Here is a 19,189-nt window from a genome sequence, read left to right as displayed (position 1 = left end):
ATGTTTTGGTAGTAAAGGTGCATGCACGTTCATTCTGGAGTAAACATTGTGAGTCCCTGGTGATACATTTGAAGTCACTTCATGTTCTGATCTTTGCAACTGAAATTCTTGTGCTGCAGTTTTTGCAAAAAAGTGTTTCACAAACAAAGAAAAGAAAGCAAACTGTTTACGCAGTATTGTTCTTATCACAGTACATTTTTATTTAGTTTCACAAATCATGTTAAAAGTCAAGTTTTTCACAGATCCAGTTTCGTGAGGATGTACAGTAAAAAGCATTCCAGTTGCTCAGCTCTCGATTCGAAGTGCTTACACAGTGCTTCACTTGTCCACTGGGTTCACTTCTCCAAAACCTGTTTAAACAAGTGACATCCTGATATTACTGCAAAACAAGATACACAGTTACTCACATTTTACTGACCTTTCAACCGCATAGTCTTTAAGATTAGAAACAGGGGAAACAGCTAGCATGGCTCAGTCCAAGAGTAATGATCAACCTACAGCACCTATAAAAGCTCACTAATAAACACAATGTCTAATTTGTGTAGTTTGCAGAAAAACTGGTAAAACAACATGTTGTGGTTTTATGGGGAGTTATATTTGTCCCGTATACAGACGAGTGATATCGATCTTCTTATCTAACTCTTGGCCAGAAAGCGAGTAAATGTATTTCCCCAAAATTAAACTATTTCTTTAAACAAATTCCATCCACTGAGGTAGACCACTAGATGTGGTCTGGAAAAGGTTGTAAGTGGACCTTGAATTAATTTTTTGTTTTTGTCACATTAATGTTTCTAAGGTCAGAAATACATTTTTATACTGAAGACAAAGTTAGTCCAGCTGGTTTTTAACTGACTGTCATAAGGCACTGACAGGAAAACGTCTTACCCTGTGCTGTTCAAAACTGAACCATCCACCCATTTCCATGTTCCCTCCTCTTCTCTGTCATTCAAACCAATCCAGTGGTAATAGTATGAACTGATAAATGCCTGTTGAATTATTTTAAGGAAAATCAACATCAACACTCAGAGTCATACAAGTGTGTTAGTGCGGAAATGTGCTGTCATGACAGTTTTAATCCAACTAAACAGTCAAACAGCAATGTTTGGGCAGCAAAATCTTTTCTTTTACCTGTTCTTCTTTGCTGTTTATGATGACTAGATCTGCTCCTCTGTCTTTGCAGTCCTGTCTGCTCTCCTCCCAGTTCTTTGTTTTAGAGGAAATGTAGTAAAAACTGTTGTTGAATGACTTACACCCATCCCTACAGAAATGACCTGCAAACAGACAATTCAAGAAGTAGAAATGGCAAATGTCAATTGTCCAAAATGTCCTTTTATTACACACAAAGAAACAAGCTCAATCAGACACATGCAGATCAAAGTTTGTACTCACTGAGCTCAACTAAAGTCTTCTTTCTCCTTTCAGCCCAGCTTGTGTTGTGTGTCTGCTGTGTGAATCTGCCTGCAACAGACAGTAAATTCACACAGTGAGACTCTTCTGATCTACCACCAGTGTTCATTTAACTGGCAAGCTAAAAACTGTTGCTGGATGGATGTTTAGCAGTGCAGAAATATCACTTGCACAGAGAAAATAAATGTAATTTTTCTTACAGTGGAGTCCAACACCTATAATGGCAGCCAGGAGGAGAATACAGAGCAGACCCAGGCACATAGCCACAGCCCTGAAGGAAGTCCAGCCTGAGTGAAATGATATTTAATATTTAAAAGACTGCTTTTGCCATGGATAAGTTTATTATACAGTATTTGTGTGTATGATTGTCTCACCTGGCTGCTGGTCCGGTGTGCTCTGATTTACAGCTCTTCCTGTATTTAAACTCGAGTTGTGACCCCCGAGGTTGTCTGCGCTGTCATAGATAATCACTATCCTCTCCTCTGCCTCATCATTCTCTCCAGCTGCATTTAACACTATTTCTCCCATTTGCTCACTTTCACCAGGTTCATTGTCGTAAATATGCTCAGACATTTCTATTTCTGTTTACCTGATATGAAGGTTTTTCAGCCTCTTGTTTCTTCAAACTAATTCCAAACTCCAAAATATGACAGTTTAGCTGGTTTATCCTCAAATAACTTGTGTTTTGTTCAGTTCGGTATTACACTTCCCTGCATGCTGTGCCACTCTTACTTCTTACTTCTCATTAGACTAACTTTCTTCCTCTTTCTTTCTGTGCAACTAACCCATACACCCTGACAGGATGTTTCATCAGCTTCTGTGTGGTCCTGGGGTAAAATGGAAAAATTTATAATTTACATCAGATTCAGTTACAAATACAAATACATGATCAGCAAATTTCTATCAAGAGAAATAACACACATCAACATGACATTATAGTTAAAGGAGAGGTAATAAATATTGTTCAGTATTTCAAGTATCTGGGCATTGTATTTGATTCTAACTTAAATTTTAAGAAACATATAAAAAAGGTCTCCAGACGTGTCAGAGCTAACCTAATGAATTTTGAAGGACATATGAATGACATATTAGGCATCAACTACCTCTAGCTGCTATAATTTATTGACCTTTGACAGACTTTGTCTTGCAAATATGTGTCTCATGTATAAATTAATTCATCATCTTTTGTTGCCACCACTTAAACAACGTATGTCATTCTGCAGGAACGATGCTTGGGAGACCAGGGCATTAGCAAGAGGTGACTGCTCCGCTAAATTTAGGAAATCTCCTTTTAGACAATCAGCATTTACAGTCAGAGCAGCAGATGAGTGGAACTCAATTCCCGCCCATATCAGAGAATGCACAAGCTTCAGTATTTTTAAAACAACACTTAAACAATGAACCAATAATGTGATCACTGATCTGAAACTTTGTACGGCACCAACTGCTTTCCAACGTGGAGAGTATGCAATGTATTTTTCTGTATGATGTTGTTTTATATGTGATGTACTGTTTGTAAATTTGGTAATTGTATTGTTTTTAATTGTTTGTATTGTTTGTATCGTTTTCTATATTTTCCTTCCCAGGGACCACAGATGTAAATTAGCTATAAAGATAAATCTGGCCCAATGGTTGTGTTGTGCATGGCCCCTGTTAAATAAACTAATAAACTAAACTAAACTAAACTAAACTACAAAGCCCTGGCAAGATGTGTGTAGGCCTACAGAATCAACCTGTAACAAAATTAGCAAAGCATCAGTTCACACTCTTTGCTTTTTACTGTTTTACTGATTCTTCATCATGCTCTGTCATGAACCATGGTGTAAAAACACATATAGACATATCAGGTAGTAGTTACATGTGCTGACAGTACTAGTACAGGAATCTGTACCTCTTTAGTATAGTATAGCACCACTTACTGGCCGTTTGTGGGACTAAAAAAACTGATTAAATCCATTTTTCAGTACTCAGATCCTTTACTTCAATAAAAGTACCAATTCCACAGTGTAGAAATACTCCTGTCTGAGAAATAATGTACTTATTATTGTGCTTGCAGTTTCATTCTGAGGATCAACCTCATGATTGCGAGAGAACTGAACACAAGATGGCGACTCCTTCACTCAAGTGAAAGTCTCAAAGCCTGAGCATTAGAGTTCATCTCTGTGAAGCAAACTGACTTCATCCTAACTGCCCTGCACATGTGAAGGGGATGAAAATCTTTTTTTTTTGGACCTAATGGTTAAAACTCTGATAATACACAGAGTCATTTTGTAGTGTTTGTGACACTAGAATTTATTCATAATTTTCAGCTGTTTTTTGTGGCTGTGGTCACCTCACAGGCCAGTGCTGCTGCTGAGGGACTGATCAACCCTGATGTCACAAGTCAGCCGTATATGTGATAATAGGTCACCAAAAAAATTCCGTTCCTAAATCACCATGTGACATCTTGTGGACTTTGACTTGCAAAACTACCACAAACTGGATCTGAATTGAATTTTTCTACATATTTTTTCTTTTTTTGGAATTCTATTATTTATGTTTTGTGCAGTTTGACTCTACTGTTTATTAGTTTACAACTAATAAGCAGTAGACTAGTAGTAGTAGTAGTAGTAGTACTTTAGAAGAAAAGCAACTTTGTAATATCTCTGTTATTCTCTGTTATTCCATATAATTTCCAAATTTCCAGCATTCTGTGATGTCATATAGTCTTTTATGACACGTATTGTTCTAGAGTTCTACAAGACACAGCTGAGAATATTCACCATTAACACTTTAGGACTTTACCACTTGACCACTGTAGGAGAGTCACAAGCATTCATCGTGTTTTATTACAGACGAGCGTCTTTAGAGACTTTACTTAAAGAGAGCAGAGAATGGAGAAGTTAAGAGCCATAAATCTGCACAATGACCTCTGTGCCATCTATCAGGGTGAGATCAAGGTCCTTTCCAGAGACATCAAGGCTCTTCAGCTGAAGAACCAGCAGATGACACAGCACTATGAAGCTGCGATCTCAGCTGAGGAGAAGGACCAAGAGGCCATGCTGCTGGAAATCCAAGAGCTTAAGGATGAGCTGCAGAGAGCCCATGCCATGAAGAAAGTGACCTGCCCCGCCACAGTGGAGGCACTTTCTCAACAACTGGAGGAGACAAACAGGAAACGTTCAGCTGAAAGGCTGATGCTCCTCATGGTGGAACAGGAGCTGGAAGATCTCCGGCAGCAGCTACAGACAGAGAAAGCCTTGAGGATGCAGGCAGAGACTGAAAAACTGGAGGCTGTGGAGATCGCTGAGGCCCTTTTAAACAAAGTGGAAGAGCTACAGAGCTTCTCAGAGGAGTGTTCAGCTGAGAGCTGGCTGCTTTCAGTTGAGCTCAAATCAGAGAAAGCAAAACAGGACCAGCTTCACTATGAAATCCTGGAGCTGCAGCAAATGCTCCAAGATGAAAAGGACCTGAGGAACCAGGCGGATGCCAACAACCTCAAGGACTTTGAGCTGGCAGAGTCGATCTGTCAGGAGTTGGACCATCAGCTCCAGAGAGAGAGGGAACTGATGGAGGAGGCACAGAGCAGCAAAGTGGAGGCCAAGAAAATTGAGCAGATGTTGTTCCAGCAACTAGAAGAGGCTCGAACGGTCACTGAAAAGCTTTCAGCAGAGAGTCAGACGCTCGCTGACAAGCTGAGAAAGGAGGAAAAAAGACAGGAAGCTCTCCTTCAAGACATCACTGAGCTCATGCATGTGCTTGATAAAGAAACAATGTTGAGAGTCCAGGCAGAAAACTACGAATTGGAGGCCATCAAGGTTGTGGAGGTTCTCCAAAAGAGACTTGATCGACATAGAGCGAGGTCGTCTGCCAGGACGAGGACTTCCTGTGGCAGCAGGAGCTTTTTCTGTTGTTTCAGAAGAAGAGCAACAAAAAGAAAAGCTGAAGACTGAACATCAACCTCAGTCTGTCTCTCTCAGTGGACTTCAAAAGGAATACACCCCTACTGTTTTATTCTATTTTAGCTTCTTTTTATTTCCAAATTTAACACTTTTTAATTGTATTTAAATGTATGTTTATGTTGTCTTGTGTTGTTTTTATATTCTGTCAAGATGGCTTTTATGTATTATCTTTGTAAAACACTTTGAATTGTCTTTCTGTTGAAATGTGAAATACAAATAAACTTGCCTTGTCTTACAGAATATGAAATTTATTCAACTGTCAAAAAAGCCAAAAATTTAAAAATGCAATAACAAAAAAGAGGAAATTCAGCTGTTCCAGCAACGTTTATTTAAGAGTATCATGGAGTAATGTTGCATGTATAAAAATGAAAATATAGATATAAATAAACAAATATTGATGCAAATAATTTCATGTTTCTTTTCAGCATCTATTGTTTCATCCAGTAATAGTTTTATACTTGAAAACTGACAAATACAATGCAAATAAGGTGATGCTGTTGCACAGCCTTGTAATGTCACTAAGTATTATGCTGTAAAGCTAACATTGATCACAACTTCTTGAGCTCAAACCCTCAATAGAATGAACGAGCCACATGAAGATGTAACCTCTTAACACAGATAATTCTCAGTAAATACTTCATGTTGAACTGCAATGACCTCCAGATTGTGGTTTGGTGCAGCCCTCTGAGGAATGAACAACTTTGCCTGAATGAAGAGTTTGGTGTCCTGCACACAAACTCCACCAGCGATGCCATGAAACCATGAATGAAATGTCCTGCCTGGAAAAAAACTAATCTGAAAAATACACTGTTAAACTGATTTGCACCTAATTTTAACTTTGCACCTAATTTGGAGAACATTGTACATGTGTATAGTAAATATTGTGAAGTTTGAAATCTGTACTGCTGAGTTATTAAAAAACAGTAAAAGAAACAATCGCTCTGCACGTCCACTAAGATGCAGCATTATGGTATTGTGAGAGCATCATGAAGGATTATCTGAACTGTTTTAGACACAATTTTAACTTCAAACCTCCATCAAGCAATACTATAGTCCATGAGTACTGTGAGACAAACAGAAGTATGTCTTTACAATATCCTTAATATTTCCTCCATAAACATGTAGTTTTTAGTCTCATTTGGGGAAAGAACTTGTAGATCAGGAAGATTTCTTCATATAAATAAACCCATTGATGTAAATACTGATTGAGAATGATCCTAATGATATTTTTCAGAATGTTGTTGTTTCATCCAACACCACAGTTTTACACTCAAAAAGTGAAAGTGGATATTCAAATAAGATAATCTTGTTGCACCACTTTAACTTCAGAAGACTATGATCCTTGTAACAATGCAAACAGAGCAGCATTACAGAGCAGCAGGAGACCACAGATGAACTGTCAAATCCCTGGAAAAGAGTCAAATGTTATCTGCCTAATCTGGAGAAAATAGTGCAAGTGTAAAGCCAATATGGTGAAATTTGAAATCTTGAATTGCTGAGTTAATTACAAGAAATTATTACATCGCCCCCTATATCTTGGTTTACACTAAATTTTGCCTGGTCAAACAACAAGTAAAACTGGATGTGACACTAAACTTTGTGCAATTTTGAGCTTGTTTGCGCTTATAAAATATAACTGTCACATGTCATAAAGGTGCTGCAGTAAAATGTACACAATTTCCCTCTGAAATGTAGAAGTATAAAGTAACATAAAATGGAAATACTCAAGTAAAGTAAGTACCTCATTGTTTTTAATAAGGTGCAGTACTGAAGCAAATATACCTTCCCATCACTGGTGTACTTTCTCCAAAATAAACTTGATTGTGATCGATGTATTGGCTGTTATTGTAATAGCCATCCATGACCACATGAGGGCAGAACACACTAATGAGTGGTATCTTAAATAATAATCTTAGATATTTCCATATGTGAAACAGAAATAATGTGAAGTGGTCTGTTTAATGACTGGAATCTGAGAAAATAAGATAATGCTGAATGCGTATTAAGGGAGAGATTTCATTAAATTAATTATACTGTAAATTTTGAATTTTTCGGCCTGGCGGGGGTTCTTGTCATTATAGAGAAACACAGATTCAGTAAACGTTGAGTACAGTTAGACCCAGCAGTCTCCATTAGGTTGGGCGAGTTCAAAGTTCTGAAAACAACGGGGGTGTTTTGAATACACCCCCGTTTTCACAGGTAATTTGTTAGTCTTACCCTCCCGCTGCAGAAAATAATGGGTTACTCCTGGAAAGCTATTGATGTAGCACTTTTCTCCTCATGAAAATAACACGGAGATTATTTGACCAATGAGAATTTTAGTCGGACGAGAGCATATTGACCAACTAATCGACCAGTCGACCAGCAGACTACAGCCCTAAATAGTCATAGACTGACTTGTCACTTGAAAAGAAATCAAACTTCAGTTCAGCTTTAGGGATTTTTTTTTACTTATGAATAAACCATTTTTCAAATAATATAAAAAAAATGTAACACTAATTCAGATTTTTTTTTGTATTTTTATAACAACAAACAATATCACACATTGAGGAAAAAAACGCGCTCAATTCACTCAAAAAGTGTCAACTTCTGTCATGAAATACTGAGTCAAATTTTTTCAATGAGTCATTATGTTCTCACTCACTAAATTCAAGCCCTCTAATAAGTGTGCTGGTGGTCATTTTGGAAATTATTACTCTGTTAATAAGATATTGAGACGAATAGTAGTTTCTATGTCTTCTACACGGGTTAAATGTAAGATACCCCTTTTGTGAGGATTATCCATGCCTTTTTTAAGTTTAATTTTTAATGAAAAGTTTGGAGTTAATCTGCAAAGGAAGACCTTCACCAGAGCTAATTTGGTGCAGAAAACCAAGGCTTTTCTCAACTCCAGGATTTTGTTTTCAAGTAACTTTCGTTAATGCATCATCAAAGGGTAAGTTTTTAAAATCTAATAACAGCCGCCGAGCCAACTGATATCATTCTGGCCACTGCTATCAATGTGTATGTTACTTCATTTGGAAAAATGGTCATTAATATGCACATGTTGCTAATGTTGGCTGTGTGCATGCTGTGATGTCTCTGTGTGTGTGTGTGTGTCTGCATTTTGCCTAAGAAATTAGCTGTTAATCTTGGTGATAACTCTCACTCCCTCCGTGCTGTTTGCTCGTTACATTGGTTGGACTAAGTTAGCGTCTTATTTTTGTTTCAGAGCTGGAAATGTCACAGGTAACTTTTGCTGTACTATAGGAGGGACACAGTAAGTTGGGCTGGTAGTTTGCTTTTTTCCCCAACGAGGGAAGGGGGGGGTCAGAGGGCCAAGGTTTAAGAGTCACAGTTCGCTATTACACGTAAAGGTTGGTAAAGGTCAGCCTTTGCTCTTTATTTTCTCCAATATGACCTACTTTTGGTGTGAATAAGTCACTCAGGGAGGCTCAAGGAAAAATATTTGTAGTTCCGGGGAGGAACAAAACAGATAAAAAAACAAAACAGAAAAACAAAGTCACATCCCAGCCACCCCCCTCCCTCTGATAAATAACAAACAGTCCCTTTTATGGAATGTCCTGGCTTCAAATGGAAAAGATGGTGCTGACCATAAGCAGCTACTCTGGGCTTCAAACCATGGATGTATAAAGAGAACTGGATACAGTGTTGGAAGCAGGGCCCCATTCATTCCTATGAAAGTTGCTTAGTGGCGCATGAAGCCAAAGAAGCCACTTGTAGGAGGACAACCGCTTGTTCTTTAATTCTGTTAACTAATCTTTGATTCTAAAGAAAATAAGAGACAGACTCCCTGGATTCCTAAGTTTGTAAGAGCAGACCCTCGGCCTGCAGAACTGATCTTTGTAACCCTCTAAGTGGGGGTTCGATCAGTGATGCTCAACAGACTCAGAAAGACCTCCTAAGAAACCATTTCAATAAGTTGAACTACGACACGACCTAAAAGCATGAAATGACCCTTAAGGCCACTTGGACCGGAGGAAAACAGCTCCCACCTTAGAGGGAAGACAGGCTCTTATCAATAAAGCCATAAACTAACCCACATTCCTGAGGACTTTGTGAAGCCCCCTTTGCAAATCTGAGGCAAACCTCATGTAAATTAAATCATCATGTAACTTATATCATGTTATTTGTCATGTAAATACAAGAAGAACAGTCTAACTTTCATAGGTGTATGACTATCTACTAAAGAGATATAAGACTTAGATTGTATTAACCTTTATACTACAGGATCCTTTATGTGAAGAGTTGATGAATGTTTGATCACCATGTATTTGTATTTTAAGTGTTTATCTTGTAATCTATTAAACTCAATGACAATCATATTTTAGTAGTTAAATTAGACGAGTGGTTTGGTTCAAAGATTGAAGTTTCTAAAATAATAGGAATGTAAAGATAATATTTGAAGGATTTGAGTTTAAAGTTTCTTTTATTGTTAAACAATAGTCATGTTGAATGCTTTTATATTATGAAATAAGTTATGTCAACTTATATTTAAATATGTTTCTGAAAGTAATCTAATCACACACAATGTTTCCTTTTTCTATAGTATTAAACTTTATTTCAGTAGATGGTTTGAGATGTGTAAATAGTTTGAGAAAGTTGAACTAATGAAGGCTGTATGCTTAGACATCGTGAAGTGTTAATATGAAGGTTAATGTTTGTTATTAGAAGAACTGACTTATCATGCATTGTGTAAACTGCTTAACTGTTTCTTTAATGGTTTTACAAATATGATACAAGCTGACAGGACCGTTATTAATCAGTATATTTGGACATTATGACAGGAATGTGTTTACAGCTTAATGTGAAATAATAGGCAACAGTGACTTATAGTGTAAGTTTTTGCATGTAAAAACTCAGAATTAGATTTCACCAAATTTCTTTACTTCAGGAGAAATTTCAGGTTGCAGACCACCGGCCACACCTAAAGCCCCTAGAACAAAGAAATTGAATATTCATCAATAATTTGGCACAAACCCCTTTAGAGCATCCCTAAAACTCCTGCCATCTTATTCTAACTCATAAAAACAGCCTCAAAGAGATTCCTCTTTGAGCTGGCCTCCAAGAACTCAAGAAAGCTCTTAAGACATCTCTTTTATTTGTTTTTCACCCAAATATATCCGTATTTAACCTTTTATTGCAACAAGTTAATTTGTTTTGTTTTATTAGTAACATTAAGTCTCGTATTTCCACGTATAGTAATTTAATTTGAAGTAAAAGTACAGTATTTTATTTTGAAGTAGACGCCGCTGAAGACTTGAGCGTAGTCAGACTAAAATTTATTTGACACTCAACTTAAGTTACTACAAGCCAAATAAAGCCTGAATCTGCAACTTAAACCCTTGAAGAAGAAGAAGAAGAAGAAGAAGAAGAAGAAGAAAAAGAAGAACGCTTGAAACTGAACCTGCTCTCTGAGAGCAAGACTGCAACCCAGAAGTGACACCGGCTTGAAGACTCTTTCAGAGCAGCCTGAAACGGCTTGATTCTTTACCGGAATTCAACGCCCCTGCATCCACTGAGATGCGCCACAGCCCACAGCTGATATGGGCTCTTTCACTGCAACATCGCTGGTGATGCTGCACTAACAACGCTGGACCTGCCAAGATGACGCCTCTACCATGACGACACACCTCAACAGTAAGGCATAACATGGCTTTGTGATCAAGGGTTGATGTCGAATAAGGTTAAAATTAAAGAATTTATTTAGAGAAGTTGAATTAGCTTTTTTCTTAGCATTTCCCGGTACAACATGTTAAGCCTCGAGTCACGCACTTCGAGTCACTCTTGCTGAATAATTTTCTTTATTTTATTATTTTTTCATCCTTCTTAGGCCTTATTTATTTATTTATTTTTCTTTCTTTTTATTTATTATTTTCTGTATATTATCTATGCTTTATCATGTATCCTCAAGACGTTTAGCTATTAATAAATGTCTTCATTTATCCTAAAAGTGTTTGCTTGTTTCTTTGAGCTGCAGTAAACAAAGGTCACTGTTTGGGACAAGAACTTATGATTATGAGACTGATTCATTGATTAAACTGAACAAGTGTTAGTGCTCCCTCCTGGCACTAACAAATCTTAACCAAAAAGGAGGTGGTGCCCTAATGACAAGGTAATTCATTAATAAAGTATTAATACTCCTACACACTTCCTGAAAACATACTGTGCACACTATGGGCCGCATGAGACTTCCGCTGGCCTAGGTGTTTATCTACTGGTTTAGCCCTCCAGCTAACTTGAATGGTGCCACAAAAACAAGAAAGATGACTTGGCCCAAAAAGCGAATCACTTCAGTATCACATACTCTAAACAGATACTTAAGAAAGAGCTTAAAGCCTTAGTTGTGGGTAAGTTGGTGGAGTTGAAGATTATTGTGTTGCCAGCTCCGTCAGAGCTGTGCTGGAGGATGGTACCCTGCATGAGGTGGCAGGCAGCTGAACGTATGAGGGTGATCCTCATGGTGCTCAGGCAGCTTCAGGGGTGGAGGGTGAGATAGATGAGCGGATGAAAACTCTGTTCACGCTGCCTCACTATGATCCTCTCTCTTCTGCTAGTACTGGGTCCAGGGACGAGGCTCGACTGAAAGTCCGTCTTCCTCATCTCCAATCAGAAGCCCAGGAGAAAGTACAGAACAGACAAGCACAGTTACAATACCAGCTGGAGATTAAAAAGCTGGAACTTGAAGCTACCAAAGCCATAAGGCTGCACCAGTTAGAGCTCGAGTCCCAGAGGGAGACTCATGTGTTGAGTGCAACCACTGGTGCTGGGGGTCTGTCTTCCTCTTCCACCACTTTACCACATAGCTCATTTGATGTCAGCAAGCACGTTGCCTTGGTACCCGCATTTTGGGAAACTGAAGCAGATTCCTATTTCGGCGCATTTGAACACATTGCCCTAGCTCTGAAGTGGCCACCTGAAGTCTGGCCTCTTCTATTGTGCGTATGAATTGGTCCCTGAAGCCTACAGACAGAAATTCTGAAATCACAAAAAATCCCCGAATCAGACTTATATTGAGTTTGACAGGGAAAAGGGAATCCTGTTTGATAAGTGGAGCACTACTTGCAAAACCAGTGATTTTAACTCTCGTGAGAGCTAATTCTGTTGGAAGAGTTTAAGAAATGCTTGCCTGACCGCATTGTAGTGTATCTCAACGAGCAGAAAGTAAATTCTCTGCTGATAAGCCTCGTCATGCTCCAGTGAAAAGAGCAGCAGCAGCTTTCTCAGAGTGTGCTGCAGCTGAAAGGCATCGGGTTAATTAAAACTGAGCCGTGTACTTTCACTGATTCTATCACAGGATACTGACGCTTATTTCAAACCATTTATATTTGACGGGTTAGTGTCGCTAACAGGTGAGCCTGGAGACCAGCGTCCGGTGCGTATTTTATGTTACACCGGGATTCTCTTCCGTGCGTTGCCATTCTTGAAGTCTCATATACATGTATAATCCAAATCAGTGGCGGCTGATGACTCAAAAAATTGGGGAGGACAAGAGGAAAACCAACATGGAATCTTACTACAAACCACATCATACTACATCATTGTCACCCTCCCGATGAAATTGGAGGGGTGGAGGGCAATTTTATATGTCAATAAAACAATTTTCTTTTAAAAACAAAACCCCTGACTGGTGAAAAGGCTGCTTCTTTAAATACATTTACTATATACACAAGAAGAAGTGTTCATTTTAGCCGTGGAGTGGTTCACACTGTGTCATTTTACCAACAAAGTGAAATTCAAGTCTATAGTATTGTTCTATTGTGACAACAGATTTATGTTTTCATCAAAAACAAACAACATATCACATGATTTACACGTCCTATGTATTTTCGTAGTACACAGGAATCTATAATGTACTACAAAGCTTATAATGTGATACAGGAATAGATCAGTGCTGAATACTAGAAAGACTGAACACTAAAAACATTTACAGATCTAAAAGTTTAAGTTCACATCAGAAAGTATTAATGTATGTATCAAATACATGACATACACACTCTTATCTATATGCACCACAAACAAACTTTAGGCTACAAAGCTGACAGGTTAACACTTGTTATTCTAGTTACTTTAAGCTTATTACTAAATATAGGGTAAACGTCCCTATTAAGCCCACGTACCATATAAGCCCACTTGCAACTTCTGAGTCAAATAAAAAAAAAACTACATCATCATTTTTTGCTGTGTGATGTTTCCTCCAGTAAAGCTGCTTGATATATAAATGCCACTTTTTATTGTGAGCCAATCAGATTTGTCGATATTGAGTTATCGAAGCACATGTCTGACACGTGCCGGCTGATCCCAGAAGAAGTTGCAAAAAAACTTTGGTCATTTTGGTACCCTCAGAAGCATTTTTTTTCATATTTCAACTCCTGTTTTTGGTAAATACTCATTTGTTATCAAAATTTAAGAGATTAGTGTTTTGATTAAGACCTATGTAAGAACATTACTTGAATTAGAAATATTGTTTCTTTTGAAATCAAAATATGAGTTTTAGCATGCTAGCAAACAGACCACATGCTGCATCAATAGAGTAGCTGTATAGTATGGTTCATTGCAATGACATAAAGCATGGTAAGCATGTATAGCTTACATTTTTGCATGCATTATATATTATTATACTGTTAAATGGACAATAAATGTGTATGTTTATTTTTATTTATTTTTTAATCAACATTTTTACCTGGTGGGCTTAAAGGGGACGCCAGCAAATGAGTACAGATAATTATTTCTCTGCATGATCAATTTATACTTTTCATGTTATGATAGTGCAGCATATATAGATTTATTTCATATAGTTGTTTTTTAATGTCGTGTGTAGAATAAAATATTCCGTCTTTTAACCATAAAGTCACTGATTTTCCCTTTAAGCCAACCTGCTCCTATGAAGCCCACTTGACTGTGTTTCAATGGGGATTTTCTCCTTTTTGACCTTTGAACCATTTTTCTGCCTAATTTTGGTCAATTAAGTCTTTCCTAACATTAGCAATATTTTTAAATCTTTACTTTTCAGATGAGTTTTAGCTTGAGATGACTAGAACACGGAAGAACTACAGTTCATGCCCATGCATGATAGAAGCATGCTGTCTGTACAGGGAGGGAACAGTGCGAAATCTCTCATTTCTGGCAAAAAGTTATGGAGTTGACAGGAAGTTATTAAGGCAGAGAGTGAAGGAGCAGCTGAGTATTGATGCACAACAGGGACATGCCATCTACCTGGGTCCAGCGGTAGAGCAGGAGATTTCAGTGTCTTCAGGTAGGGTTATAGTGACTGATAGGCTAAGAAAAAGATAACATGAAGCAGTGGGTATCCTAATATGAGGTCATGAAAAATGTGATTTTGCCTAATCCAGTGGATCTGAGTGTGTGGTCTGTGGGTATGTGTGTGCACTTGTGTATGTGTTTGTGTGCGCTTGCATAAGTAACATTTGAAAATCAATTACAGTTATTGTTTAATTGTAAATCCTGTAATTGACTCATTTACTATCCTTAGAACCTCAGTGTTAAACCTGCAAACTGTTTTTCTTTCAGTCAGTCAGTCATTAGAAATCTTCATAAAAACATCTGCACTTTCAACCATCTGGCAACACAGCAAAATGGCTGGTCACGCCCATTTCAAATGCCATTTACAGGCCATAGGATAGGAGTGAAGACACAGTGAAAATAGCAATTGAGAGCTAAGAGATTACAGATTTGAAAAGAACAATTTGTATTTTCAAGATTTTTTAAATAAATATAATTATTTATCAACAAATCATGAAGTGGGCTTATTTGGAACACCCACGGGCTTAAAGGGTACGTTAGGTACCCATTAAGCCCATGCCTGACTTTTGACATATTTTGACAAATTAAACAATAAAAACATTAGAAATTGGTATAAATAAATTATTGACACTTCTAATGAGAGATTAGACTTTCATTTTAACTAAATTTTTTTCACTTAAATTGGGGCAGTATATATTAAAAATGTCTGAAACGCGGATTTGGTGGGCTTAATAGGAACGTTTACCCTACGACTCAGCTTTAAAAAAAAACTGAAGAAATTGTCCCAAGCAAGCAGCCAGACCTCCTGCACACTCATTCACTAATCACAAAACATCAACAGGTGACTGAACAACCACTTTATTAAAAACTGGATCAATTCCAAATGAATGATTGAGTCCAGACAGCTCACTGTAACTTCAACAAGTAAACTACCTACAGCACATTATATGATATCTGCTGCATTCTTGTTAAGGAGATAAATTCACACAACAGCGACAGAGACATTTAACCATCAGAGATGAAATTAGCGACCAAAGAGACAGAGAGAGGCTCAGCTTGGTTAATCAAGCTGATATCATTAGCAATAATGACAAACAAGCTAACTCTCCTGGTTTGTTTCCCGGTTGGTTCTCTCTCCAGCTGCTCCCTGGGGGCATCCTTCCGCTGCTCGCTGCACAGTCCAGATCCATTCTCCCGTTAGCTTAACAACAGTCTTTAACAGTCCTCCATGGATGTATAGAGTCCTTCGCGCTGCTACAACGAGCTAACTGTTGTGTTGGCTAACGGAAGCAGCTATTTACTGCTAGATAAAAGAAGTGAAACGTAATATATCTATATCTTACTGGTCTTCTTCTCTTAACAGTTTGTCACACTCACATACATTACACTGGTAGAGAATTGAGGATGAAATCCGGAAACTATCATTGGACCAACACAATGTCAATATTGCATTCTGGTTGTTGGTTAGGGAGGACGTCCTCCCTTGGAACGTCATTTTACGTGTCTTGACCAAATATAGATTAGCATGAAAAAAAAACAACATTAAATTGATGAAGGAGATCCCGCCCTAAGGAGGACAGCAGGAGCCTGTCCTCCTCTGTCCCCCACTCCCTCTCCACTGCCCCCCACCAACACTTCACACACGCTGCCCTTTCTCCTCCTGCCGTGCAGATGTCGCTGTTGAAGCATTTTAATCAGAATTTCAATAATGGATTTTTCCCAAAGGAGAGAGAAAAATTATTTTATAAATAATGCTGAGATTTGGTAATGGTTTATTTCAACTAAATATTCTTTTTTATATTTTGATCTCCCTCTTGCCTCTCAAAATATAGAGGAGGAGCAACTTCTCTGCCTCTATGGACCAGCCTCCACTGATCCAAATTGATCACAGGTTTTTTCCCTGTCGCTATTTGTCCTGTGTTGCCGATTAGAGGTATAGCCTTTTTAATGGGTAACGATATAGCCGGCGGTAAAGTGAATCCTACGTTGGAAGTGTTGGATTCCCCTCGGTGCACGGAGTCCGGTGGAGTAGCACAGCCTCGTTCTAACTTGTTTCCCTGATGTGCAGTCAGTCGTGAGCAATCGCGTAAAAATTGGGATGTTTCTTTGTCTGACAGTGTGCTTATGCTGGCCTTTTCAGGAGAGACTGAGATGGAGGTCGCTGCTACGGTCCCTAGGTTTCCCTCTTGCAATATACATTTATGGCTTTTGGCATTTGCAATGCTCCGGCCACCTTTCAAAGACTGATAAACACAGTGTTGACAGGGCTGATTAACTGTAGATTTAGATGATCTGATTGTGTATACCCCCACCTGGGGAGAACACATAAAGATCCTTGAAAAAGTGTTCTCCAGGCTCACGGAAGCGTCGCTCACGTTAAACTTGGTGAAATGTGAGTTTGGGAAAGCCACCGTCACCTATTTAGGGAGACAGGTGGGCCAAGGGCAGGTACTCCCTGTAGAAGTCAAAGTCTCTGCTATAACAGAGTGTCCCATTACTACAATGAGAAAAGCCCTTTGCAGGTTTCTAGGCATGGCAGGTTATTACAGGAGCTTCAATTGTAACTTTTCTACTGTTGTCCTTCCGTTAACAACTCTACTCAGCCCAAAGGCAGATTCCGTGTGGACTCCTGATTGTCAACATTCCTTTGAAAGTGTGAAGTCTGTCTTAAGTCATGCCCTGTGCTCGCTGCTCCCGATCTCTCTAAATCATTTTAACTGGAGGTGAATGCCAGTGCTGGGGGGTGCTGTGCTACTGCAGGAGGATGCAGATGGGGTTGACCACCCAATATGTTATTTTTCATGTAAGTTCAATAAGCACCAAGTCCAATACTCCACAATTGAAAGAGAAACCCTTGCTTTGCTGTTGGCACTCCAACATTTTGAAGTATATGTTGATTCCAGTCCCTTGCATGTTGTAGTCTTCACAGATCATAACCCCCTTGTCTTTCTGTCCCGCATGTACAAGCACAACCAGTGACTCATGCGGTGGGCTCTGATCGTGCAAGATTACAACTTAGGTATCCGTCACAAAAATGGTTCAGAAAACGAATTGGCAGACGCTTTGTCCAGAGTGTAGGTTAACAACCTATGTGATTTAGTAAGTTGAACCAAAAACCCTCCCCTTATGTCTTAAGGGAAGGGGTGTTACGGCTGCCACAAACCCCTGCCTTGTGTGTGTCTGTGTGCAGTCATTTTCTTTAGTGTCTTTTTCTTCATGTCAAGCAGTCTCCAGTCATCCAGGCTCCTCCCACTTCCTGGCTGGTATCGGCAAGTATCCTTATTGGAGTGGCCCCTGCTCAAGCCAGCCCTCCAATCCCGAGGCGCCACCGTGCCTCTCGTTGTTGTGTGATAGCTGATGTGAGACTAGTATGAAGCATCCGCTGTTTAACTGTGCTTCTCGTGAATGTTGAAGTCAGGTGCACTGGATCTAGTATGAGGCACTCGCTTGTTGTTTGGGGACTGGGCCAGGGGTAGTTATAAGTATCACTGATTGCTCACGCACACTCACTAGTTGTTAGCTTCATCAGAAGCAGGGGTGCTGCTCTCACTGTGTTTGTTTTATAAGCCACTGAAAACTAGACCTAGAGAGTGAGATGTCATTTTTTTTTGTTTTCTTTGTGTTAGTAAGTTAAGCTCTGACTTAGGAGTCCTCTTTTGGTTAGCAGTGGTTTTGGTTAGCAGTGGTTTTGAGATTTGAATTTCAATCTCTTTATTTGAACAGGGACTATGTACAAAGAACATTAATATAAAACAAGGAGAGATGTAATGTACCAGGTTTTAGCAAATTGCTATTTTCCATTCGTTGGCCCTGGGCAGGTATGTAAAATAATAAAATAAGAAAATTATACATTAAAAGAGTACAAGATACTATGGTAGTCAACAACATTCATTTACAAATGTGTGCAAGTTTACTGCAAATGTTTTGTAAGACTGTTGTCGTTATCAGTTCTGTAGGAACTGCTAGCGTTTGCAATCTCTCCTGCTAAACCAGGACCAACACTGACAAAAAATTAATTAAGTTCATTTGCAACTAAGGTCATATCATTAATAGTTTTGGTTAAGAAGTGGTTTGGGTATCCTGTTTTCCCAGTTCTATTTCTAATAATTTCATTCAATACTTTCCATGTATTTTTTTAATGTTATTTTTCATATGCTTCATCTACATCTTCCACATAGACTTTGTTCCAGTCTTGAATCATCAGATTTTTTTAAAAGAATTAATTGCCCCTTCTGTTTTTTGTCTAATTATTTTGTAAGTTGTAATGTCATTGCTTGTCCCTGTACAGCTCTGAATGACCACAAACACCGGCAGATGGTCACTTGTGTCATTTATGATTAGTCCACTTATTACTTTCCTATCAATTACATTAGTAAATATATTATCAATTAGTGTCACACTGTGTAGGGGTTAACCAAGTTTCCTTAACATTAACATTAGTCAACAATTAGTCAACATTAACATTAGTCAACAATTCACTCAGTCAACAAGGTATTCACTCATCAACATTGTAGCACTTGTAACAGGGATCAAACATGAACAGCGTCTCTAGTCTCTAGAATATCAGAAAATAATTT

At 38.5% G+C, this 19,189-nt stretch overlaps 1 protein-coding gene across 1 annotated transcript; it reads right to left on the bottom strand.

Annotated features, from left to right (window-relative positions):
• Nucleotides 1–220: 220 nt before the first annotated feature.
• LOC122979792 (CD209 antigen-like protein E) lies at nt 221–2,837 on the bottom strand. The gene is made up of 6 exons (XM_044347541.1): nt 1,782–2,837; nt 1,608–1,694; nt 1,390–1,458; nt 1,129–1,271; nt 886–986; nt 221–350 (listed from the first exon to the last, which is right to left on the bottom strand). The coding sequence occupies exons 1-6, from the start codon at nt 1,978–1,980 to the stop codon at nt 221–223; spliced, it is 729 nt and encodes a 242-aa protein (XP_044203476.1). The 5' UTR covers nt 1,981–2,837.
• Nucleotides 2,838–19,189: the final 16,352 nt, after the last annotated feature.

The sequence above is a fragment of the Thunnus albacares genome, chromosome 3 (assembly GCF_914725855.1).
Source record: "Thunnus albacares chromosome 3, fThuAlb1.1, whole genome shotgun sequence".
Classification (NCBI taxonomy): Eukaryota; Metazoa; Chordata; class Actinopteri; order Scombriformes; family Scombridae; genus Thunnus; species Thunnus albacares.
Note: the sequence above shows the minus strand (reverse complement) of the source record. Positions and strands in the feature narration are given on the sequence as shown.

Bases quoted from the DNA above. Each gene is read 5' to 3' on its own strand.
- LOC122979792 (XM_044347541.1), bottom strand. From the start codon at position 1,980: ATGTCTGAGCATATTTACGACAATGAACCTGGTGAAAGTGAGCAAATG. The intron at 987-1,128 runs GTAAAAGAAAAG...ATAATTCAACAG, and splicing joins TAAACAGCAAAGAAGAACAG to GCATTTATCAGTTCATACTA. The intron at 351-885 runs GTAAGACGTTTT...TTGTTTAAACAG, and splicing joins TCAGTTTTGAACAGCACAGG to GTTTTGGAGAAGTGAACCCA.